We start from the raw sequence: 25268 nt of genomic DNA on the forward strand, positions 1-25268 counted from the left end.
GCCCTTTAGACCAATTTATTATATCCATTTAAAATATCATCCAACAAAGGACAATGAAGTTTACAGCTGGGACAGGTATACATAACTCGAGGCATCTACAGTCCATCGTGCCCACTGAATAACAACTTTGCTGCTGAAATTTCTTAAAACTTACCGAACTAAAACAAAAGACTGAATAATACAAAAGGAGGAGTATTTCAGTGTAGTCATCTGTTCTGTCAATTGGCTTTTTTGAAAAAGGAAACACATCCTGTTTCCCCCGACCAGTAAATAAGCAAGAGCTACATGCAGCAGTGTGAGTATTAAGACATTTCTCAAGTCTTCTCAAATGAGTCCAAGGCAGGGATGGGATGGGGGAGGAAACTGAGAGAAAAACATTGCTATAGACATCATAACAAACAATAAATTTAGATAATTTAAAATTAAAAAAAAAAAAGGCAAGAGGCAGCATTTCAGCAGCAAAGTGCTCAATAAAAAGTATACTGTAGAGGGTAATACACGAAAGTTGGGGTAAGAAGAGGACAGAAAAATGGGTCAGCAGGATGGGCGAAGGCCTCAAAGGAAATACGGCGTCGTCGTTCTGGGAGGAATAACACGTTCTGAATCTGGAACTGCCCGGAATAACTTTGGTTCTCTTGTATTTACATCTTTGAAGACCATGATCGAAGCAATATTGCCACAACGATAGCAGTAATTAGGAGCAGACCATACTGTTACCAGCTTCTCATCAAACATAAATTTATAGCCTTCATGCACTAGCTGGTGTGCTCTGCAGATGAGTTTTAAGTTGTTGATATGAACAAACTGCAATTTAGAAAGGTTTTATTAAGTATCCAAGACATTAAAAAAAAAAATCAAACTATATATATAAGGAAACAGTCATTTAAATAAAGTATAACTACTAAACTACTAAAGTAATTACTAAACTACTAAAGCAACTACTAAAGAGCTCATGATTACAGAACCTATTCTACAGTTATCCCCACTAATTTCCATAAGTTACAGGCAAACAGAGCCACTTTGGCCTGAGCTACAGAAATCAGTCACATAATTAGAAGCTTCTGAAAGAAAAGCATTCTGTAAGTATTACGTGATATGAAATAAAGTTTTTGATGGTTTAATAATAAATGCATTACTGCCAATATCTATAATTTACTGAGAGTTTACTGTAGTTCTTACAAAAATTCTAAAAGAAATGTATTATTTTTCTCTTGCAACTTGAGGAAACAGCCTCAGACATTTAACTGACTCCTCTATTCTGGATTACTTAAGCTCACCATGTATAAGTGTGAACACACTTTTAACTGAAAATAGTTGAACTTCAAAATATTTGCCTATCACAATAAATGCATATATCGAATCATTATGTTAAATATCTAAAACTAATATAATGCTATGTGTCAATTACATCTCAGTTAAAAAAATATATATATAGTAAGAAATATATATATTGCCTCATTTCTTCATTGCAATATTTGAAAGAAAAGGAACATTTAGTTTACAAATGCTATCAGTGGATGCTAAAAGGAGGTGCTTTTATTATGCGATCTGATTTAACCATTAAAGGAAGACATATATACCAAACTAGATGAGAAATTTAACATCCACAGCCACCACAGTTTGAGTAAACTAGACTACAAGTTTGGTATCTAAAGCCACCATATTTGCTTATGTAGTCCATTAGCAACCAACAAACCACTTTTTCCAAAAATGTAGCTTTACCTCATTTGTGACCTTTGCGCCAAAAAGCCAACCTGCTCCTCGGGGACTGATTGCCCAAGTATCCACATCTTCAGGATCTGACCAAACCAGATCACAAAATGCTCCTTTATGAGGAATTTCTTGATTCCGTTCAATAGTACGGATCTGATCCAGTGTTTTGATATCGGGAGATAAACCACCATGAACACACAAAATCTGCTCATCTATTAACTAGCAAAAAAGAATAACAAAGAGTTGAACATGTAATAATAAACTCAGTCATATCTAAATTCATCAATGAGTGATAATGATATCAATAACTGAGATGGCAATTGGATAAAAATATGCAAAGTATTACTGGCAAGAAAACACTTGAGCTTTTTAAAAGATTTATATAAACTTACAGCTGCTACTGTGAGCATGTCAAAAACTTTGGTACAGTATCTCCAGGCATTAGCATTTCCATATTTGGTTTGGCACTCATCTATGAGAGAAACAAAGAGCTCTCGTTAACGAAATTCTGAATCTGCTGATAAAAAATAAAGAATATAGCTAATATTAAGGCAATAGAAAACCAGCTTAAACTAGGATGACAAATTAAGACATATATTTAGCCCTGGTAGGTCCTCCACATACAGCCAGAAGGAGACTAGTGTTTAACAGTTTTAAGAATGTGGTCCTGGATTTCCCATTGTGACTCTGTGGGTTAAGAACCCAACTAGTATCCACAAGGATTTGGGTTCAATCCCTGGCCTCGCTCAACGGGTTAATGATACAGCACTGTTACAAGCTGCTGCATAGGTCTCAAATTGCTGTGGCTATAGCACAGGTCAGCAGCTGCAGCTCCAATTTGACCCCTAGCCTGGGAACTTCCATATGCCGCAGGTGGGGCCCTAAAAATAGAAAAAAGAATGCGGTCCTGCTTTTTATTCCAGAAGTGGCACTTTTAAAAAGCAACTGAAATTATTGGTCAAAATGCTATGATCAGAGAGTTCCCTGACAGCTCGGTGGGTTAAGGATCCAGCATCATCACAGCTGTGGGTAAGGTCGTTGCTATAGCACAGGTTTGATACCCAGGCCGGGAATTTCCAAATGCCAAGGGCATGGCGGAAAAAAAAACCTATGATCAAGAAGAGCTAGATACTGATTTCACATAAACCAAAGCAAAAGCTTTTGTACACTATGTTGTTAATACTGAGCAATTCTATCAAACAGAGTAATGTGTTTAATGTGACTACCTTATTCTAGCAGGAAAATCAAATAAATCAGAGGACCTTTAATTATAGAAGCATTGCTAATTCCCATTTCAATATTTCTCAGGGAGTTCCAATTGTGGCTCAGCAGTAACTAAACCCAACTAGTAGCCATGAAGATGGTACGGATGGATCCCTGGCCTCACTGAGTGGGTCAGGGATCTCTGGCATTGCCACGAGCTATGGTGTAGGCTGCAGATTCTGCTGGGATCCTGCACTGCTTTGGCTGTGGTATAGGCTGGCAGCTGCACCTCCAATTCAACCCCTAGCCTAGGAACCTTCATATGCCTCAGGTGCAGCCCTTAAAAAAATAAAAAATCTCAGGCCTGGACTGTCTCTTCTGAGATTATCTGCAAATTGTGCAACTAAATACCTGAGTTCCAGTAAGTATACATGCAGTTATGATTAAGGACAGACTGCCAATCAGTTCTTACATATTCTCAGCTTAACATTCACTCTGCTGTCTAGAAAAATTAGTATCTCTTCTTTCAACTAATACCATGGAAATTCTCATTGGCTTCTTAATTTTGAATAAAAAAACACATACCACTATGGCCTTAAATACAACTGAAAATGATATAAGAAATAAGACTGTGGGGTATAGTCAATTCTTGTAATTTTTTAAATTATCTCTCTATGTGAAGGAGGATCCTTATGTAAACTTCTCATCTTATATTTTTCACCTTCACACACAGGCAAAACACTTGGTTCCTAATAACTGCTAGGCATAAGTTTATCAGTGTGAACTGAAGCCCCAATATAATTAATAGCTATATATGGTCATTTTTACTACTTTAAAATCAATGTTAAGTTCCATGATGAGGAGTTCCTGTCATAGCTCAGCAGAAATGAACCCGACTAGTATCCATGAGGATGCAGGTTCGATCCCTGGCCTCAAGCTGTTGCATAGGTCACAGAGGCGGCTCGGATCTGGCATTGCTGTGGCTGTGGTGTAGGCTGGCAGCTATGGCTCCGATTCGACCCCTAGCCTAGGAACCTCCATATGCCACAAGCGTGGTCCTAAAAAAAAAAGAGAAGACAGCTGGAGACAGTTGCTTTCACTGAACTAATGCCACATTACATATTATCCAAAATAATATTTCGCAAAACAAACACTTTTATTCCAAATGGCATATGGCATTTTATGAATGAAAAGCAGAAGTAACTTGCAGAAAGAAGACAAATACTAGCATCAAACTTTTCAATTCCTATTAACAATTATATAAACAATAAATTACCAAAATTTCTCAATTTAATAATTGATAATGGGTGACAAAATGACAAGTAAGAGAGTTCCGCTTATTTTTATAATGACAGAAGATAATTCAATATAAAGTCTAGAACTAAAGGGCAATGAGATCAATCTTTTAAATCTCTCTGCCTTATCTGTGCTCAAGGAAAGTTCTTTTTTTTTTTTTTTTTTTTCTTTGTTTTTGGCCTCACCCACAGCATATGGAGTTCCCAGACCAGGGAACAGATCCAAACCACAGTGGGGACCTACGCTGCAGCTGTGGCAATACCAGATCCTTAACCCACAGAGCCAGGCAGAGATCGAAACTGGGCCCAGTGCTGCAGAGACACCACGGATCCTGTTATGCCACAGCAGGAACTCTGGAAAATTCATAGTAATAATCTCAACAGTTCTACAATCTACGTCCTTCAAATTGCTTCCTAATCTCATTTTTGTAAAATTTACAACCATGTGAAGTTTTATAGAAGTAGCTGTTTTCTTTTAATGGCTGAGTTTTCTTTCTTTCTTTCTTTTTTTTTTTTTTTGACTTCTATTTTTAATGCCTGAGGTCCTAATATTCTCTGAAACAAGCACACAGATTTATAGTGCATCCATACAGTATAATACAATGCAGCTTTAGGTAAAAATAACATCATGAAGTGAAACGGCTGGTCACAATATTAAAAAACAAGTATTATCCCATTTTTAGCTTGGGGTGTGTGTATACACTCGTATATACAAATACAAGCACAAACATACACATACATATATATAGAATAGGTTCTCAAACTGAGTGTACAAAACATTTCCTTTCAACATATTCTAAGGTTTGATCCCAAAACGTCTGCAGTGGTGCCCAGCAACCTACATTTCAACAAGCACCCCAGATGATTCCAAGGAGGTAAACTGAGGACTACATTTTGAAGCACTGATCCAGAAAGATATACACCAAAGAGTTAAAAATGGTTCTCTCAGGAGTTCCTGTCGTGGCTCTGCAGAAATGAATCTGACTAGCATCCATGAGGATGCAGATTCGATCCCTGGCCTTGCTCAGTGAGTTAAGGATCTGGCATTACTGTGGCTGTGGGGTAGGCCAGCAACTATAGCTCTGATTCTCGCCTAGCCTGGGAACCTCCATATGCCTTGGGTGCGGCCCTAAAAAGACAAAAAAAAATAGTTCTCTCAGACCACTGTGTACAAAATATAAACAAGCTACAAAGATATACTGTTCAACGCAGAGAATACAGCTAATATTTTATAATAACTCTATAAGGAATATAATCTTTAAAATACTGAACCACAGGAGTTCCCATTGTGACTTAGTGGAAACGAACTTGTCTAGTATCCATGAGGATGCGGGTTCAATCTCTGGACCCACCAGTGGATTAAGGACCTGGCATTGCCATGAGCTGTGGCGTAGGTCACAGATGCGGCTTGGATCCCAAACTGCTGTGGCTGTGGTGTAGGCCCTCAGCTTTAGCTCTGATTCGACCCCTAGACTGGGAAATTCCATATGCCGCACCTGCTGCTCTAAAGGGAAAAAAAAAAATACTGAATACTATGTTGTACATCTGAAATGAATATAATACTGTAAATCAACTACAATTAAAAAAAAAGAATGGTTCTCTCTACCTAATAAGATATTCAACTGATTGGGGGAAGAAAGAGAGTTAAATTTAAAGGTGAGAAACTGGGAAAAGATTATTCGTATTTTCCAACTTTACTATAAGAAGTACATGTATGACTTCTGTGGCTTTTTTCCCAAAGAAGAAGGTAAAACAATATTCGGAATCAGAGAAACAGAAGGTCTTACCATAAAATCCATACACCTGTGTTATCTGTCTACTCTCATGATTTCCTCGCAAAAGTGTAATACGATCAGGCCATTTAGCCTTTAGTGCAAGAAGGTAAGTGAAGGTCTCCAAACTATAATAACCTCTGTCTACAAAATCACCCTGTAAAGTAAAAGTCTACAGTTACAAACAATACAATAGCAACAATATTTCTTAAAAATGATACCAAAGTGCCCAAATTCAGAGTCACAGCCCAAAATAAGAAATATAAATGATTTAGAAATTAAGTTTTAATAAAAAATTGAAATTGAGTTAAATAAGATGTTCCTATTAAATGTCTGTACTACTCTTATGCTACAGGAGATCAAGAGGAACTTGCTGTGTAATTCCCTCAAGGATTTTCCCTACAGAATCACCATTTTTTCCATTCTCCATTACCTACATTAATACATGTTTCTAAAAGATCATGTGTGAATCAAAGAATTTTAAATGAATTTCAAATACCTCTTTAACTGAATCAAAAGAGCTGCCAACTTAAAGAAAATAGTTTTTATAACAGTGTTGTGCCAATTTGAAGAAAATAGTTTTTATAATTATAACAGTGTTCTACATTCAGCGTTGTATTTAACAACTGTGTATGATGACATACTGTTTGCACTTCCCCTCAGTGTTTTACCTGGGCCAATAGCAGACCAATGGGAAAACAACTAAAAGAACAGGAACGTGACCCAGAAATTTTGAGAAAGAAAACAACAGAAAGATCAGAAAAAGTTCAACAGTAGAATTATATTTTAAAAAGGAAAGTAAGCAAATATCTATCCTAATAACAAATGTGTATATGTGTATACTCATCAAACCACAGATTAATAACACATGAAAATGAACACTCAAAAAAAATCTGATAAAATAGCAGTAAATTGAAGATTTAGGTCTTAAACACATGTTTCTGGGCTATTTTTCTGTCTAAGCATTCCTGAGAGCTACAACCCAGTCCTATGTATACAGTAGTTTACTAAAGCAATTATTCTTAACTGGAAGACACAGCAAAATGTAGAAAAGTATGGACTCCCCTTTTCATATATTTAACTAATGATTGTCACCGGGCAATGAAATTATTATACAATTTACATGTAGTAAGATCCCTTCCATTTAAAATAAGTACTTGATGTCACTAGTGTTTACATACCATAAATATGTAGTTTGTGTCAGGAACCTGACCTCCAGTTCTGAATAGTTCACAAAGATCATAAAACTATAAAAGAAAGGCAATATATGCTGATTATAAATTCCTGGGAAGAAGTAAAATAATAAAACTTAGACCAAACTGTGTAAAGAAGCAGTTAAGAAAACTTCAAATATTTACATTTATAAAAAGAAATAAAGTGCAAAGAAAACTGCCAAGCACAACTCCCAAGCCGTTAAAAAAAAAGCACTAAAATGAAGCTCACGGTTACCACTAACACCACCCCTAGCTTTTATTGTTATAGACACCCCGTTTTCAAATTTCTTTCATACATCTCCCCATCTATCACTTGAGAATCTGAAATCATTTACCCAATGTGTCAATAAGCTAACCCAATCACCTGGCTCCATATTCAGCAACTTTTTTTTTTTTTTTTTTTTTTTTTTTTTGTCTTTTTAGGGCTGCACTTGCAGCATACCAGGCTAGGGGTCAAATTTGAGCTGTAGCCACTGGCCTACACCACAGCCACAGCTCATGGCAATGTTAGATCCTTAACCCACTGAGCAAGGTGAGGGATTGAACCCGTGTCCTCATGGATACTAGTTGAGTTCGTTGACCACTGAGCCACAACGGGAACTCCTTGAGCATCTATTTTTAATGTTAAAAAGATCCCTGGCCTGGCGCAGTGGGTTAAGGATCCCACGTTGCCCCAGCTGCAGCTTAAGTCACAACTGCGGCTCAGATCTGATCTCTGGTCGGGGAACTCCATATTGCAGGGCAGCCAAAAGAAAGAAAAAAAAACTGAGTATGTATACTCAAAGTTAAGAAGGAAACATTAAAAAGTTTTATGAAACAGATGCTTCTATAAAAGTGTGGAAGACAAGTAAGAGTCCTTAAGCTTTACTACTGATGTTTCTAGAAATACGTTCTTGAATAAAAGCTTCAAGTAAGTTTCAATTTAACCCATATATATTTAAGGGGTGATCAAAAATTCTGCTTCAGGGACCCATAGTTCCTACTGCATACTCAAAGTGTTTTTCCGAAATTCTTTAATATAATAAACATTTACTGAGAACATGTGCAGACAATTAACATTATCATACATTACTGGAAGCCCATCTCATAATTTCACAAATAATTTCTACCATTTAATCCATGTTTTTCATATCACAGACACTCTGCCACTGTTCTCATTTTAAAACAAAACCAAACCTGAGAAGTGGATTCTATTCCATTATTAGAGGCAAGGAAACAGCCAACTCAGTAGTTTTCAAACTTTTTGGTTTCAGGAACTATTTATAGTCTTTATTAATTTTTATTTTTTTGCTTTTTAGGGCCGCACCCACAGCATATCGAAGTTCCCAGGCTAGGGGTCGAATCAAAGCTACAGCTGCCGGCCTGCACCATAACCACTGCAACGCCAGATCCAAGCCACGTTGGCAGCCTACACCACACACAGCTCACAGCAACACAGGATCCTTAACCCTCTGAGAGAGGCCAGGGTTCTCCATATGCCGCAGGAATGGCCCTAAAATAAATAAATACATAAAATTAAAAAAAAAAAAAAAAAAGAAAATCCAGCTTCATACAGATATGTATTACAAAAGGAAGGAGATGAGTTCCCTTGTGGCACAGTAGGTTAAGGATCCAGCACTGCAATGCAGCAGCTCAGGTTGCTGTCATGGCAAGGGTCTGATCCCTTGGCCAGGGCACTTCCACATACCTCCAGGTATGGCCAAAACAAAAACCAAAAGGAGGAGAATTTTAATAACCTTTAGAAATAAGAGTGCATAGCCTTCTTTTAATACCTCAAAACTTAACAACGTGTCTCTTAAACTCTGTTGGAAAGGTTGGTCTAAAACTTTGAGTGGAGGGAGTTCCCACTGTGGTGCAGTGGAAACAAATCCAACTAGTATCCATGAGGACATGGGTTCAATCCCTGGCCTCTCTCAGTGGGTTAAGGATCTGACGTTGCCGTGAGCTGTGGTATATGTCGAAGACACAGCTCATATCTGACATTGCTGTGGCTATGACAACTGTAGCTCTGATTCAACCCTGAGCCTAGAAATTTCCGTATCCCACAGGTGCAGCCCTAAACAGAAAGGAAAAAAAAAAAAAAAAAAAAACCGTGAGTGGCTGATTTGGAAAATTGAAATGACATTTCATTATATGTCATCAAAAAATGCGTTAATATCATCACTTGTCTCATTAGAAAAGTCTTTAATCATCAGAAGCTAAAAGTCTCATGGGGTCAAACTCAAATTTTCTAAAATTCTAGTATTTCACTTGAAAATTCAAATTCTATCTTCGGCAACAAACACTGTCAATTATTTTCCTTGAAGTAATTGACTGGCTCATTTCCTTCTTTTTTGCGAAACAGTTGCCAAATATCCATAGTTTGTCATTATTCTCTCAAGTAAAAAAAGTGTTCCATTTAAAAAAAAAAAAAAAAAAAAGGCTATTTCAACTGGCAATGCAAAGAACTGCACAAGCAACAAACATTTGTCTTTTGGGCAAATCATTTTCCTTTGGTATTTAGTAGATATGCATACTTCCTATTTCATCACAGGGACTCTTCAAAAGAGGTATGTACTCAAGGGTTAAGAGTTACAATTAAGGGGGAATTCCTGCTGTGGCGCAGCTAAAATGAATCTGACTAAGAGCCATGAGGCTGAGGGTTCGATCCCTGGCCTTGCTCACTGGGTCAAGGATCTGGTGTTGCCATGAGCTGTGGTGTAAGTCACAGAGGCGGCTCGGATCCAGCACAGCTATGGCTGGCAGCTGAAGCTCCAGCTGGACCCCTAGCCTGGGAACCTCCATATACCACAGATGTGGCCCTAAAAAGACAAAAAAAAAAAAAAAAAAGAAGAAAAAGACAAGGGAAAAAAGTTACAATTAATATTACTATCTTATTTAGGACATTCTTAAATAATAATGGCATTTTATTTTACTGTATATTCATTTTTTTTTTTTTTTGTCTTTTGTCTTTTGTTGTTGTTGTTGTTGTTGTTGTTGCTATTTCTTGGGCCGCTCCCGCGGCATATGGAGGTTCCCAGGCTAGGGGTCCAATGGGAGCTGTAGCCACCGGCCTACGCCAGAGCCACAGCAACGCGGGATCCAAGCCGCGTCTGCAGCCTACACCACAGCTCACGGCAACGCTGGATCGTTAACCCACTGAGCAAGGGCAGGGGCCGAACCCGCAACCTCATGGTTCCTAGTCGGATTCGTTAACCACTGCGCCACGACGGGAACTCCTATTTTACTGTATATTCATGATGGTGAAGAATACAATGACAGGAGTTCCCGTCGTGGCACAGTGGTTAACGAATCCGACTAGGAACCATGAGGTTGTGGGTTCGGTTCCTGCCCTTGCTCAGTGGGTTAACAATCCGGCGTTGCCATGAGCTGTGGTGTAGGTTGCAGACGCAGCTCGGATCCCATGTTGCCGTGGCTCTGGCGTAGGCCAGTGGCTATAGCTCCAGTTCGACCCCTAGCCTGGGAACCTCCATATGCCGCGGGAGCGGCCCAAAGAAATAGCAAAAAGTAAATAAATAAATAATAAATAAATAAATAGAATACAATGACAACCAGCACAGGCTGGTGACACTCCCTTGATTCATGCTGAGGCATCAGCAGTTTTACCCCTGATTGATTTTTTGCCTCAAGGATCCATGGGCTTTTTTTTTTTTTTTGCTTTCCTTCAGCATATGGAAGTTCCCAGGCTAAGGGTAGATCCAAGCCACATCTGCAACCTACACCACATCTCACTCAATGCCGGATCCTTAACCCACTGAGCAAGGCCAGGGATTGAACCCACATCCTCTGGATACTAGTCGGATTCAATTTCTTTCCACTGCACCACAACAGGAACTGCCATAGGCCATATTTAAAGAACTGAAGAGCCAGCTGAAGTGGCTTCTTAAACAGCTGGTATGTAACCAAGCCAGGACTTAAACCAAGCTCTGTGTCTGAAGTCTATAATCTCCTCACAAGATTATACTGTTTCAGAGTTCCCGTCGTGGCTCAGTGGTTAACGAACCCAACTAGGAACCATGAGGACGCAGGTTTGATCCCTGGCCTTGCTCAGTGGGTTAAGGATCCGGCGTTGCCGTGGGCTGTGGTGTAGGTCGCAGATGTGGCTCGGATCCCGTGTTGCTGTGGCTCTGGTGTAGGCCAGTGGCTACAGTTCCAATTAGACCCCTAGCCTGGGAACCTCCATATGCCGCGGGAGTAGCCCTAGAAAAGGCAAAAAGACAAAAAAAAAAAAAAAAAAGATTATACTGTTTCAATGCTTCTCAGCACTGTAAGCTTGCCAACATTTTTTTATAAGTTTATTTATATTCTTAACCCAATCCTACAATTCCAGAACTGGCCCAAGGGGAAGACAACTGTACAAGTCCCTAAAGATACATCTTACGTTTGACTTAGTCTCCAGACATTTAGAAGCTCCTCAAGTCCCATGCTTTCGATGAGCAGTTGTCTTAAAGGATCAAGCATAAGAAAAACACTGTTCACTTTGGTGGCAATTTAAAATTAACACGGGCTATCGGGCACCCAAATGAATTTCAAATCTCAGCTCTGTCCCTTAGTAGCTGTGCAAATTTGGGTTAATTCCTCAATCTTTCAATCTCAGTTTCTTTCTCTACAAAAACATCCAATCTCATAAGACCCTTAAAAATGCGAAAAAGCACTTTAACCTCAAAACACAAGATAAATGAAAGCAAGAATTATACTGAACTGAAAGTATATATAACACAGAAGTACAATTTTATTATGTTCATTAATTTTAGTAGTTTGAGGTTGTCTCCAACCTCCTGACCTTTTATCCTGTCTGTAACTCATATATTGAAAAGTCCTTGACAACATAGATAACCCTTCAATTTTAATATTATAATCAAGGGAAAACAATACTTGTTTTACTCCAGCTTTTAGAAATCTGTTAAGGCACTGCTTATATTAATATCCTTTATGTTAGCAAAATACAAATGTCTATTATACATTTTGGAGAGAAGTTACACAGAAATTAAGAAATACACTTCTAAAAACCTAAGAGAAAAGAGCTAAGTAGACAAAATAGGACTTTACTCACAGAGCAGCTCTCAAGGACAACCCATGTACATAGATTTCTGCTCCTTTAAGCAGTCATATTTACGGTAGTCATTTTAAGTCCTATTGGCATTCATAAATACTACATTGTTCACAATATATTATATGTCTTATACTCCAACTCCATTGCATGCACAGAATAGGCTATGAGCATTCTGATCAGCTTTCATTTTTCAGCAAAAAAGAAAAAAACCTAAATACACAAGTTTCCAACTAGGCTAAACACTGACAGTGAGAGTCTCAAGATCAGGTTGTACCCCCTCCTGTTAATGCACTGAATCTCTTAAAAACAAACAAAAGGAGTTCCCTGGTGGATCAGCAGGTTGAGGATCTGATATTGTCACTGCTGTGGCTCAGGTCTACTGTGGCATGGGCTCGATTCCTGGCCCTGAAGCTTCCACATGCTGCAGACGCAGCCAAAAGCAAAAGCCCACCAGATGAAAAAATGACCTTTCTCATACCACTGTTGCAGTGACTTGCTGTGAAATCACATACCAATAGTTTTATCTTTCTGAATGGTTGCTATTCTCATTCCCACTAAGGAAATGATAAATTTTCAGTAAAACATGATATTAGGGAATAGAATGAATAGAACAGAAATGAAAAGAATGAATAAAAATTAGTGTCTAAACCAAGGCTTCTTCTATCAATCATAACTATGTTAAGTCCACATTTAGGTTTCATATCTCCCCGACTACAGAGCAACAAAATGCACTTCGTAAGTATGGTTTCAACAAACTCCATGAATAATTTGACCACTACTTTTATTCACTGTAATGGTAACCAGGAATCATTAGTGGCACACAGACTGAGGCACCCTTGCTAACCACCAGCTTTTTTTGAATATTTCACAGCACAAGTGGAAACACATATAGACTATGGAAAGACAGTACAAAAACTAAAACTCTGCTCATGAAATTTTACCTGTCCGTGTATGTCTCCACACACTGTTACAGGTGTCGACACTGGCTGGACATTTGACTCTTCCAAGAGGAGGTCACAAACATAGTCACACAACCGCTGTAAGAAGAAAAAATAAAATACGACCTTTTTATCACAATTTAAAACTAAGATCAAATGCAAAAAAGACAAGAACCAATGTGTGTACTGTTTCATAGGACAGGAAACTCCTTTTGATGACTCTGAGATTCGATTTCTGTCAGCTTCAACTTCTCATGATGCCTATTCCAAAATGCAAACTCCCTGACTACACAAGTAATAGGTTCTAGAAGACAAATAGCTTTGCAAGAAACTGTAAAATGATGCTTTTCACCAAAAAAAAAAAAGTAAGAATGAATAATTTTAACAGGAATGTTTTTTATTTGCTTGGTTTTTTTTTAGCCATGCCTGCGGCATACGGAAATTCCCAAGCCAGGAGTCAAACTTGTGCCACAGCAGTACCCAGAGCCACAACAGTGACAATGCCAGATTCTTAACAGGCTGAACCACCAGGGAACTCTTTTTTTTTTTTTTTTTCTCCAAAGTAAATTGAAAGCCATGCACTTACCAAATATGACCCATCAATTGTACTCTTGGCAGTGAAAACTGATGATCACATAAAAACCTGTGCACAAATGTCTACAGAACCTTAATTCATAACAGCCCAAAACTGGAAATAAACCAAATGTACTTCAACAGTAAATAAATAAATTGTGGTATATTCATACCATGGGATACTATTCAGGAATAAAAAGAAACAAACTATTGACATAACAACCTGGATAAATTTCAAGGAATTTATCCAGGGGAGAAAAAAAAAAACCTACCCCCAAAGATTATATACTATATAATTCCATTTGTATAACATTCTTGAAGTAACAAATTTACAGAAATGGAGACCAATTAGTGATTGCCAAGGGTCTAGGAATTAGGGGCGGCAGAAGGAAAGTGGGTATAGTTTAAAAAAGGACAACATGTGGAGTCCTTGGGGTAATGGAACTGTCTGTGCCTTGAATGTGGTATTAGATACATGAGACTACAGATATAATAAGATTGCACAGAACTTTATATACACACAAATGAGTACACGTAAAACTGGAAAATTATGAACAGGATCCTGGGGTGTATTAATGTCAATATCCTTGTTGTGGTACTTGTTCTATTAAGACGTTACTACTAGGGAAAACTGGGTAAAGGGTACATGAGATCTCTTGGTATTATTTCTTATGACTGCATATAAATCTACAATTACCTTTAAAAAGTTAACTAAAATTAATTACAAAATGTAAATCTAGCATTGAAGAGTCATTATTTTGTGGTGGGGGGTGCGGTAGGTGCAGCACATGGAAGTCCCCAGGCTAGGTGCTGCACTGGAGTTGCAGCTGCTGGTCTTTGGCATAGCCACAGCATCACCAGATCTGGGCTGCATCTGTGACCTACACCACAGCTTGTGGCAACACTGGATCCTTAACCCACTGAGCAGGGCCAGGGATCGAACTCGCATCTTCATGGATACTAGTTGGGTTATTTCTATTGTCCTCTGAAAGCACTCGAATAAAAAGACTTTATAGAATAAAATGATTCTCACAACAGCTCTCTGGAGAAGGAAGGGCATAGTCTGCTATGTATAGAGAACTGGAGGGGAAGCTTCCTTCCCTAGTAGTAATGTGTGGTAGAACAAATAGAGACCAGCTAATAGTACAGTCAGGGCCCCTATCAGATTTTATGAAGGTCTGCCAAGAAAGCACAAATTAAACTACACAAGTGTAATGAAACGATTTTAAACATTAATTAAGGAATCTAAATGCTAAAATTTACTTATATATACGATAGAAACACTTTAACAGTTACAGCTACAGCAGTTCCCACTGTGGTATAGTGGGTTAAGGATCCAGCATTGCCACAGCTTTGGCTTAGATTCGATTCCTGGTGGAGAACTTCCATACACATTGAGTGCAGCCAAAAACAAAAAACAAATAAACAAACAAAAGACAGTTATAGCTACAACACTTTACATGGAGGCAAGAATAGGAAACCCACAAGGGGGGGGGGGCTAAATGAAAATGAGGGGGAATCAAGCTGTTTTTAGAAATTTTCAAAATAAAATGGTTTGTTCTTATTCCTAGGATAAGTTCCTGATCTAGTCCTAAAGCAAACGAACCCAGCCAGCGTCTCACAATGGAGACAGTCATTTCTTCAGATAGCTACCAGCTGTGGAAAACGAGCATCCTCCAGAGACCCCAGAACCCAACAATAGCATGGACACTTCCTTCATGAAGTCTCATCGGTGCTATGACCTGATTCCCACAAGCTCAAAAGTGGTTGTATTTGATACCTCCCTGCAGGTGAAGAAAGCTTTGCTTTGGTGACTAATGGTGTCTGAGCTGCCCCTTTATGGGATAGTAAGAAGCAAAGTTTTGTGGGCATGCTGACCATAAATCAGCCTTGGTACAGATTTATGAGCTTGAAGAATGCAAGACAGAAACTTGGAGAGAGATGTACCTACAGGACTCCTTTAAACCACTTTGTCTGCATTTCTCCTAATGCCAGCTTGTTTGATGCTGTCTCTATATTAACTCAAAACAAGATCCACAGGCTGCGAGTTATTGACCCAGAATCCGGCAACACCTTGTACATCCTCACCCACAAGAGCATCCTCAAGTTCCTCAAGCTGTTTATCACTGAGTTCCCCAAGGTCGAGTTCATGTCTAAGTCTCCGGAAGAGCTACAGATTGGCACCTGTGCCAACACTGCTATGGTCTGCACTACCACCCCCGTCTATGTGGCTCTGGGCGTCTTTGTACAGCACCGAGTCTCAGCCGTGCCAGTGGTGGATGAAAAAGGGTATGTGGTGGCCATCTACTTCAAGTTTGACATTATCAACCTGGCAGCAGAAAAGACCTACAACAATCTAGAGGTATCTGTGACCAAAGCCCTGCAACATTGATCACATTACTTTGACGGTCTCCTCAAGTGCTACCTGCATGAGACCCTGAAAACCATCACCAATAGGCTGGTAAAAGCAGAGGTTCCCGACTTGTAGTGGCAGATGAGAATGACATGGTCAAAGGAACTGTATCGTTGTCTGACATCCTGCAGGCCCTGGTGCTCACAAGAGGAGAGAAGCCCTGAGCTGGGGGGAAGGGGTCAGGCAGCACCAGGAGATATGCCCCCCTCACTGCCTGCCCAAAGCTCTGGGAACCACAGATGAAATCTTTAGAGAACTGCAACTCCGTTCCTGCCCAGAGCCCCCTACCCTTCTACAGAGGAGTGAGGGGAGGTGTGGGGGGTTGGAAGCAGAATGTATTTTAGCTGTCCTTATTCTCACCCTTGAGGAAAACTTTCAGCCTAGCCCCTGTCCTCTTAGATGTAGCCCCCTTTCTGGGTGAACTTTAGGCTCTGTGCTCCTCAGGCAAATTCTGATCTCTAAAAGATCCCTAGACCTCATCCAGCCTTTCCCTCTGTCTCCGCCCCTGACTCCACCCTAAGATAACAGGCACATCGAAACTCTTCATAAAGATATTTTTATTCATCCTGTTTCATGCAGTATGGAGGAGGCTGAGTCCATGTAGTGGCCTGTCTTCCCATAATGGGAATGGGGAGGCTTATAGGGAGTAGGGCCTTTGGTATGCTGTATGCACAGGACGGGAAATTAGAGTTAGGTGGAGGGGAGGGCAGAGTGGTTAGCTGAGGCTATTGCTTCTCATGGCAAACCTAATTAAAATGACAGAAGCCTCAAAAATAATAAGTTCCTAGTCTACATACAGCACCTCAAAAACAAGATCTTTCTTTTGGCTTGGAGTCTTTCTGGCCCTGAGTAGCAAGCTCCACCTTGTGCTGAATTTCCCACAATCCTCAAATGCTTCAACAAACAATCCTTAATCCTGACACACTAATAGGAACAGATAATGGTGAGTGAAACAATGTTTCAGAACTCAGAATCTTATTTTTAAACTCAATGCATTTTACTACATTTATAGTTGTACAGCCATCATCACAACCCAATTTTACAGCACTTCCATCCCAAATCCCCGGCCCATCCCTCCCCCCCAACCTGTCTCCTTTGGAAATCATAAGTTTTTCAAAGTCTGTGAGTCAGTATCTATTTTGCAAGGAAGTTCATTGTATCCTTTTTTTAGATTGCACATAAGTGATGGCATATGAGGTTGGTGCCTGTCTAACTTCACTTACATAATAATTTCTAGGTCCATCCACGTTGCGGCAAATAACATTATTTCTTTCCTTTTTATGGCTGGGTAATATTCCACTCTGTATATGTACCACATCTTTATCCATTCCTCTGTCCATGGACATTTAGGTTGCTTCCATGTCTTGGCTATTGTATATAGTTTTGCAATGAACCCTGGAGTACATGTATCTTTTTGAGTCATGATTTCCTCTGGACAGATGCCCAGGAGTGACACTGCTGGATCAAATGGTAATTTTATTTTTAGTTTTTTGAGGAATCTCCATACTGTTTTCCATAGTGGTTGCCCCCATTTATATTCCTACCAACAAATGTAGGAGGGTTCCCTTTTCCCCACACCCCTCCAGCATTTATTGTTTGTAGACGTTTTTATGATGGCCATTTTGGCTGGTGTAAGGTGACACCACAGAGTAGTTATGCATTTCTCTAACACTTAGTTGAACATCTTTTCATGTGTTTTTTGGTCATGTGTATGTCTTCTTTGGAGAATTGTCTGTTTAGCTCTTCTGCCCATTTTTTGATGGCATTGTTTGCTGTTTTGGTATTGAGCTACAGGAGGTTTTTATTAATTTTGGAGATTAATCCCTTGTCAGTCGCTTCATTTGCAAATACTCTCTCCCATTCTGCGGGTTGTCTTTTTGTTTTGCTTAGGGTTTCCTTTGCTGTGCAAAATCTTTTCCATTTAATTAGGTCCCATTTGTTTATTTGTGTTTTTATTGTCATTACTCTACGAGGTGGATCTGAGAAGATATTGTCATGGTTTCTGTCAGAGAGTGTTTGGCCTGTTTTCCTCTAAGAGTTTTATAGTATCTGGTCTTTTTTTTTTTTTTTTAAGGGCTGCACCCACAGCACATGGAGGTTCCCAGGCAAGGGGTTGAATCAGAGCTATAGCTGTCGGCCTACACCACAGCCACAGCAACGCCAGATCCAAGCCCCATCTGCAATCTACACCACAGCTCACGGCAACACTGGATCCTTAACCCACTGAGCAAGGCCAGGGATCAAACCTGAAACCTCAAGGTTCATAGTCGGATTCGTTAACCACTGAGCCACAAGAGGAACTCCACAATTTTTTTTTTTTTTTTTTCTGCTTTTTAGAGCTGTACTCGCCACACGTAGAGGTTCGCAGGCTAGGTGCAGAATCGGAGCTACAGCTGCCAGCCTATGCCATAGCCGTAGCCACTTAGGATCTGAGCCACATCTGCAACCTTCACCACAGCTCATAGCAACAATGGATCCCTGACCCACGGAATGAGGCTGAGGATCAAACCCACATCCTCATGGATACTAGCTGGATTCATTTCTGCTGCACCACAATGGGAACTCCTAAAACTATACAATTTTTTAAATAAAACAACATACTGATGTATTAAAGTAACTAGATCTGGACATTACCCACCTTTCTTAGGTATAATTCCTTACTCAATCTGCAATTTTTTGGAGTTTCCATTGTGGCTCAGCAGGTTCAGAACCTGACTAGTATCCATGAGGATGTGGGTTCAATCCCTGGCTTTGCTCAGTGGGTTAAAGATGTGATGTTGCCACAGAATGTGGCTCGGATCCCACGTTGCTGTGGCTGTGGCGTAGACCAGCAACTATGGCTCCAATCTGACCCCTAGCCTGAAAACTTCCATATGCCATTAATGCAGCCCTAAAAAAATTAAAAAGACCAAAAAAAAATCTGCAATTTTTTTCAGGTACACTCACCAAACCACCTCAAAGAGAATTCCACCAAGGTAACTGCAGAAATGCTTTGCTATAATTTGTACAAGAGTGAGCAGAGTTTTCTGTTTGCTGCTGGGAGGTCTGAATGTTCTCAAGCACTTGTCCCACCTATGTGCTTTCAAATTTCACATCTTTTAAGAACAGGCCTAACTTCCATCAGCGAAGGTCAGAGCCCAAACCTAACATATCCTCTAACACAGGACTATAATATTGATCTCTCCACTTGCCCATTCTCAATTACTTGTAAATTTGGAGGCTCCACTATGTATACTCCTTTAAAGATCAATTATTAAGATGCTGGAGTTCCCTGGCAGTGCAGTGGGTTAAGGATCTGGTGTTGACACTGCTGTGGCTTGGGTCACTGCTGTGGTTTGAGTTTAATCCTTGGCCTGGGAGCTTCTGCATGCTATGGATGAAGCCAAAAAAAAAAAATTAATAAAAATTAATAAACCAATTATTTTATTTTATTTTATTTATTTATTTATTTGTCTTTTCTATTATTTATTTATTTATTTGTCTTTTCTAGGGCTGCTTTCCGCAGCATATGGAGGTTCCCAGGCTAGGGGGCGAATTGGAGCTGCAGTCACTGGCCTAAACCAGAGCCACAGCAACGCGGCATCGGAGCCCGCTTCTGTGACCTACACCACAGCTCATGGCAGCGCCGGATCCTTAACCCACTGAACGAGGCCAGGGATCGAACCCGCAACCTCATGGTTCCTAGTCGGTTTTGTTAACCACTGCACCACGACGGGAACCCCTAAACTAATTTTTTTAATTACCCAAGCAAACTAGTCTACTATAAATTCTACTGTGAATTAAGCCAGACTGTCCTCTAGAGAGGCCTGTCATCACCCTGCATTATACTGCCCTCCTTTCCCAATTGCTTTTTCCCAAACTGCATTTTTTTTAGCTGCACCCAAGGCATGCAAAGTTTCCCGGCCAGGGATCGAACCTGCACATTGTGTGTGACCCAAGCCACACCAATGACAATGCTGGACCCTTGGCCTGTTAGGCCACCAAAGAACTCCCCCAAATTGCACTTTAATGTATGCTGTCAACCTGTAGTAAAGGACACTACAAGGAAACAGTTCTTTACAGAGCTTGTCATTGTGTAGACTATAAACAAGGTACACAGGATGCTGTCATTAAATAGTTGCCTTCAAGGAGAACCAGAGAAGGAATGTCTCTTCTTCCATCAAGGGTAGATGTGAATTCCCTGAGGAGCTTGTTTTTAACATCTTACGGACTCTGTAAATTTCTTAACTGATCAGTTTCCATCTTTCTGTAGGCTCCTAGAAAGCTTAAGGCCTAATCTCAAAGAAGTAACCTGATCATCATAGCTTTCCTTTTTTCAACTTAATTTTATTTTTTCGCTTTTTAGGGCCCCACCCACAGCATATGGAAGTTCCCAGCCTAGGGGTCGAATCGGAGCTCAGCTGCCGACCTGTACCACAGCCAACAGAGGATCTGAGCCTCATCTGCAACCTACACCACAGCTCACCACAACACCAGATCCTTAACCCACTGAGTGAGGCCACGAATCAAACCCGAGTCTTCATGGATACTAGTTGGGTTTGTTACCACTGAGCCACGAGGGGAACGCCCATAGCTTTTAATTTATATACTATTCTTACTTTTACTACAGTCTCCATTTTGGTTTCTTATCTTACTTTTTTTCTTTGTCTCATTCTTCTTATTCTGAATATAATTTAACTTTCTATATTGAATGCTTCTTTTAATCCACTCTATAACCTTTTAGAATGAAGTGAGTTACCATTTAACATTCTGAAACTAATCACAGCACAGATTCATGAGGGACTCCATAGCTCCCATTTTGAATGTACCAGAATTTGCACCCACAAATAACTGGCTCTCCTGGCCCATGATGCCTCCTGAGCTACGAGTCATCTCTGGTGACTGGCCCATACCCCCAATACTGATCTGAAGGTAAAAGTAGATCATAAGCTAAAGAATATCACTGTGAAACCCTCCCAATCTCAAAAGCCAACTGAGTGTCTAGAAAACCATGTAAACTACTCAGCAGCAGCTTCAACCCGAGGCAGGGCAAGCTAACTTGAATAAAATAACAGCTGCCTCCTATAACTGCCACCTCTGCAGCCTCAACTGAGGATTTAGAACACTAAGCCTCTAAGCCAAAACCACTGCCTCTCTAAGCCAAAGCCACAGCCTCTCATCTCTCCAGTTCAGCAGTAGCTTCCAGTTCATATCAAGCACACTTAAAAATAAGAAGACTATGAAATCGCATTGTAAACTCTACATATGTCAGCCCACTACACACACAATGACCTCACAGAGCCCTGCCTTGCCATGGGGGAGACGCCACCAAAGCCCTTCACAGCTTTGTTTTGCTGCTTGGTTTGTAGGAAGCATGGTTTCTCTTACTGCTCCAAAGCAATCACTCAGGCAAGATTCTCAATCTTATACCAAATTTAGGGCAAACTACATCCATTTCTCTCCACAGTGCCCAATTAGTTCCTAAACCTTGAAAAAGTAGGAGTTCATAGCCTGTGTCTTAGAAGACCCTGTTTCCCTCACCTACCTTTCCCTCAAGATACTTGTTTACAGATCCTTTCTAGTCTCTGCTCCTGTCCTCCTGTTCCCTCCTCGCTCCTCAAATACACTGGGTTTTAAATTTCTGTAATTCTGTTTAGCTGATCTTGCTATCTAAAACATACTACTTCTGGAGTTCCCATCGTGGCTCAGTGGTTAACAAATACGACTAGGAACCATGAGGTTGAGGGTTCAATCCCGGACCTTGCTCAGTGGGATAAGGATCCAGCGTTGCCATGAGCTATGGGTGTAGGTCGCAAACATGGCTTGGATCCCGCGTTGCTGTGGCTCTGGCATAGGCCGGTGGCTATAGCTCTAATTAGACCCCTAGCCTGGGAACTTCCATAAGCCGCAGGAGTGGCCCTAGAAAAAGGCAAAAAGACCAAATAAATAAATAAATAAAACATACTATTTCCTTCATTTATACACTGGTATATTAAATCTTTATGCTAAGGTATAAAAATCTGCACAACACTGTATTCTAGCCATACATAAAGCCACGCTGTGTCCCTAACTGCTGTACTGTCTTCGATTTTCCTTGAAATACCTTAAGAAAGATAATATACAGAACTAAATAACTCAGGTAAACAGAACGATCAAAAAGACAGGCAATAAGGTGAATGACAAGACTAGAAGACTTTAAGTCTGGAATGATCACGTCTACCATATATAAGAATCTATAAGATCAGATAGAGGCTGAATAAGGAGGTGAGATAGTAGTTCATCAAATCTCAGAAAACAGCAAGGGAGGATTCTTTGAAGCTTTACGAAGGCACTTCAAACAGGTATGACTTTGCAGAGCAGGTGGCCTTATATGAAAAACTCAGAGATGGCTCAAACTAAACATAAAAGTGAGTCTCCAAAAGATTACATTAACTATTATCCATAAAGGTGGTTATTTTTCCCTGTATTACATGAGATAGACACTAATATTCTCCAAACTCCTACCACAGAAACCATCTTCAGTTCTTCAGTAAAAAAAAATGAACACCAACTCAGTGTGCAACTTCTTTACTTACGCGGCACCTTTGAGAACTGTCAGAGAGATCAGACAATCTCCAAGTCATAGAATCTCTCCTCTGCCAAAATTCTAAAGTCTAAATATTCAATAAACCTGCATTTTATCATTCATTCTTCCAACTGGCCACAAATGGAATCTACACCTTCTATGATACACTGTGAGATATTTACCGTGGATGAGAATCACATGAAGTCTTTTTTAAGAAAGATTATGCTTTGGTCCACTCACTTGCACATATCATCCTTATTCCTTCAAAACAGTTAAGTAGATTTGTTCAAGGACTAGCAATCTAACCACTTCCAATTTAAATATAGAGATTTCATGATTAGATCTGGAACATCCTACGCATTTCTTTTTTTAGAGCCGCACCCGCAGCATATGGAGGTCCCTAGGCTAAGGGTCGAACAGGAGCTGCAGCCACTGGCCTATGCCACAGCCACAGCAACGTGAGGTCCAAGCCACATCTGTAACCTACACCACAGCTCATGACAACACCAGATCCTTAACCCACCGAGCGAGGCCAGGGATCGAACCTTTGTCCTCATGGATGCTAATAAGATTCGTTTGCACAGAGCCACAACAGGAACTCCCCGCATTTATTTCATTTAGTACCTCCAACTAAATTTAAAACACAGGTAAATTTCTGTCTTTTTCTACCAGAACAAATCTTTTTCCATGATGATCATTAAGTGGCCCCAATTATTTATTTCGTTCCTTTGATGGAATATTTTACTTTGGCTTTAACGCCTCAGAAAAAGTGCTCCTGGAATACTTTCTTGGCAGGCTTAATTTTAGTTTGTACTTCATGCCAAGAGGTATAAAATTAAATTTCTTTAAATACACAAGAGATGCAGTACAAGAAAATTAATCTGATAAAAACATTTCCAAGACAAAGAAGAGAAGCCTCCACTTACATAGAAAAAAATCAGAACTCTTTTTTTTCTAGTAGTTGGCCGGGGGGGGGGGGGGGCGGGGGGGAAGAACAGATACACACTAAGTGCAGTCCAACTGTGTTGCAAAGAGAAATGATATGGTTTAAAAACTATATTTTCTTAGGTTGGGAAGGAAACTTAATGTTTATCAAACTAAGAAGTCGAAAGAAAATCCAAGGGAGTTCCCGCTATGGCTCAGTGATAACGAAGCCGACCAGTATCTATGAGGAAAAGAAAAAACCAGTAATATCTTCCTTAAGGGGAAAAAAAGTTAATGGACAATAATAAATTACGTTAAACCCAGAGCTTCAAGAATAAAAAGGACTCAAAAGTATCAACAGTTTGTGCATGCTCCACACATCAAATCAAGGTTAGCTTAACACATAAAACATGCGCTAGTACTAATGGCTCAAACACTGCTAGACGCTTGAGCACTGGTTTTAACAAACGCATTGCAACACCTGTCTAAAAAGCAGTATCCCAAAGACTTATCTCTCTTTATTCTTCCACTCATTTCTTTACCCAAACACACATTTATTGTTACCCGGACTCGGCAGTACAAGGAACGACTCATCTCCTTTGAAAAACCAAGAAAACGAAAAGAGCTAAGAAGGGACTTGGGGGAAACACCTTAAAGGACAGAAAAGTATATTTATCGAGAGCCCACTACTTTATGCACATAAATTAGCTCAACAGTGTACTCGAAAACAGGGTCATATTGTAATTAGCGAAAGAAGACCAACACTCCTAAAAAGCAACCGGGAGAAGTGAGCGGTCCGGAAGAGGGACGACTTGACGTCCTCTCGCATCACCATCAAACCGCTCGGACCCCCATCAGCCCTTTCCCACCCTCATTTCTCAGGGAAAGAAACACACTGGGGCCGCGTGCCGGCGGCCGGCGGCATCTCCTGTCAGACGCCGGCACCCCGCGTTCCCGTCCCGCTCCTGGAGGAATGAACCCAGGCCACTCCCCGCGGGGGCCCGGCTCGGACTCCGGAAGACCGGGGGTCGAGCTGAAGGAAAGGGGGTCTTGCAAGCAAAGCTGTTAGGGCTCGGTGCCCTGGGGCAGCCCCAAGGCCAGGAGCGGCAACTCTGGGGCAGAGGCCGTGACACATCCCTCGGGAACCCCGCGGAGGGAACCGGGACAGCATTCGGCAGACTCGGGCTCCCCTCCTCTCCCCGCGTGACGTCCAGTCGGACCGGGTCCCTCTGCACCGCTTTAGGCCTTCCACCGTGACGGGACAGGATCCCGCCGGGGGTCCCGCGGAGAGAGGAAGGGCGGGCCGGCGGGCGCCCCACTGCCGGAAGGGACAAGCCCCGAAAGCAGCGTTCCCGCCTCGGCCGGGCTCACCTTCAGGTCGTTCTCGGGCAGGTACTTGCATAGACGCGCTATCTCCACATACTTGTCCAAGTCCAGGGGCGCCATTTTAGAAATAACAAGCCCCGACAGCGGCGGCGATATCGGCGGCTTTACTAGCTGCGGCAGCGGCGGAGGCCGAAGCCGGAACCCTCCCTACGTCACATCCGGCCTGTGAGAGGCGTCTGCGCAGCGGCGTAAAGTTTGACCCGATTTTCCCCGCTGCCTTGGCACGCCCCACGCCCTCGC

The 25268-nt window shown here is 40.8% G+C and overlaps 1 protein-coding gene and 1 pseudogene across 1 annotated transcript; one reads left to right on the top strand and one right to left on the bottom strand.

Annotated features, from left to right (window-relative positions):
- On the bottom strand, positions 1-25186 carry PPP6C (protein phosphatase 6 catalytic subunit). The gene is made up of 7 exons (NM_001244404.1): positions 25014-25186; positions 13192-13287; positions 7165-7230; positions 5999-6140; positions 2106-2185; positions 1723-1932; positions 1-804 (listed from the first exon to the last, which is right to left on the bottom strand). The coding sequence occupies exons 1-7, from the start codon at positions 25086-25088 to the stop codon at positions 556-558; spliced, it is 918 nt and encodes a 305-aa protein (NP_001231333.1). The 5' UTR covers positions 25089-25186; the 3' UTR covers positions 1-555.
- Positions 14234-16489, top strand: LOC100154433 (annotated as a pseudogene).

The sequence above is a fragment of the Sus scrofa genome, chromosome 1, assembly GCF_000003025.6.
Source record: "Sus scrofa isolate TJ Tabasco breed Duroc chromosome 1, Sscrofa11.1, whole genome shotgun sequence".
Classification (NCBI taxonomy): Eukaryota; Metazoa; Chordata; class Mammalia; order Artiodactyla; family Suidae; genus Sus; species Sus scrofa.

Bases quoted from the DNA above. Each gene is read 5' to 3' on its own strand.
- PPP6C (NM_001244404.1), bottom strand. From the start codon at position 25,088: ATGGCGCCCCTGGACTTGGACAAGTATGTGGAGATAGCGCGTCTATGC. The intron at 13,288-25,013 runs GTGAGCCCGGCC...TTCTTCTTACAG, and splicing joins TGCCCGAGAACGACCTGAAG to CGGTTGTGTGACTATGTTTG. The intron at 7,231-13,191 runs GTAAAATTTCAT...TTTCTTTTATAG, and splicing joins GTGGAGACATACACGGACAG to TTTTATGATCTTTGTGAACT.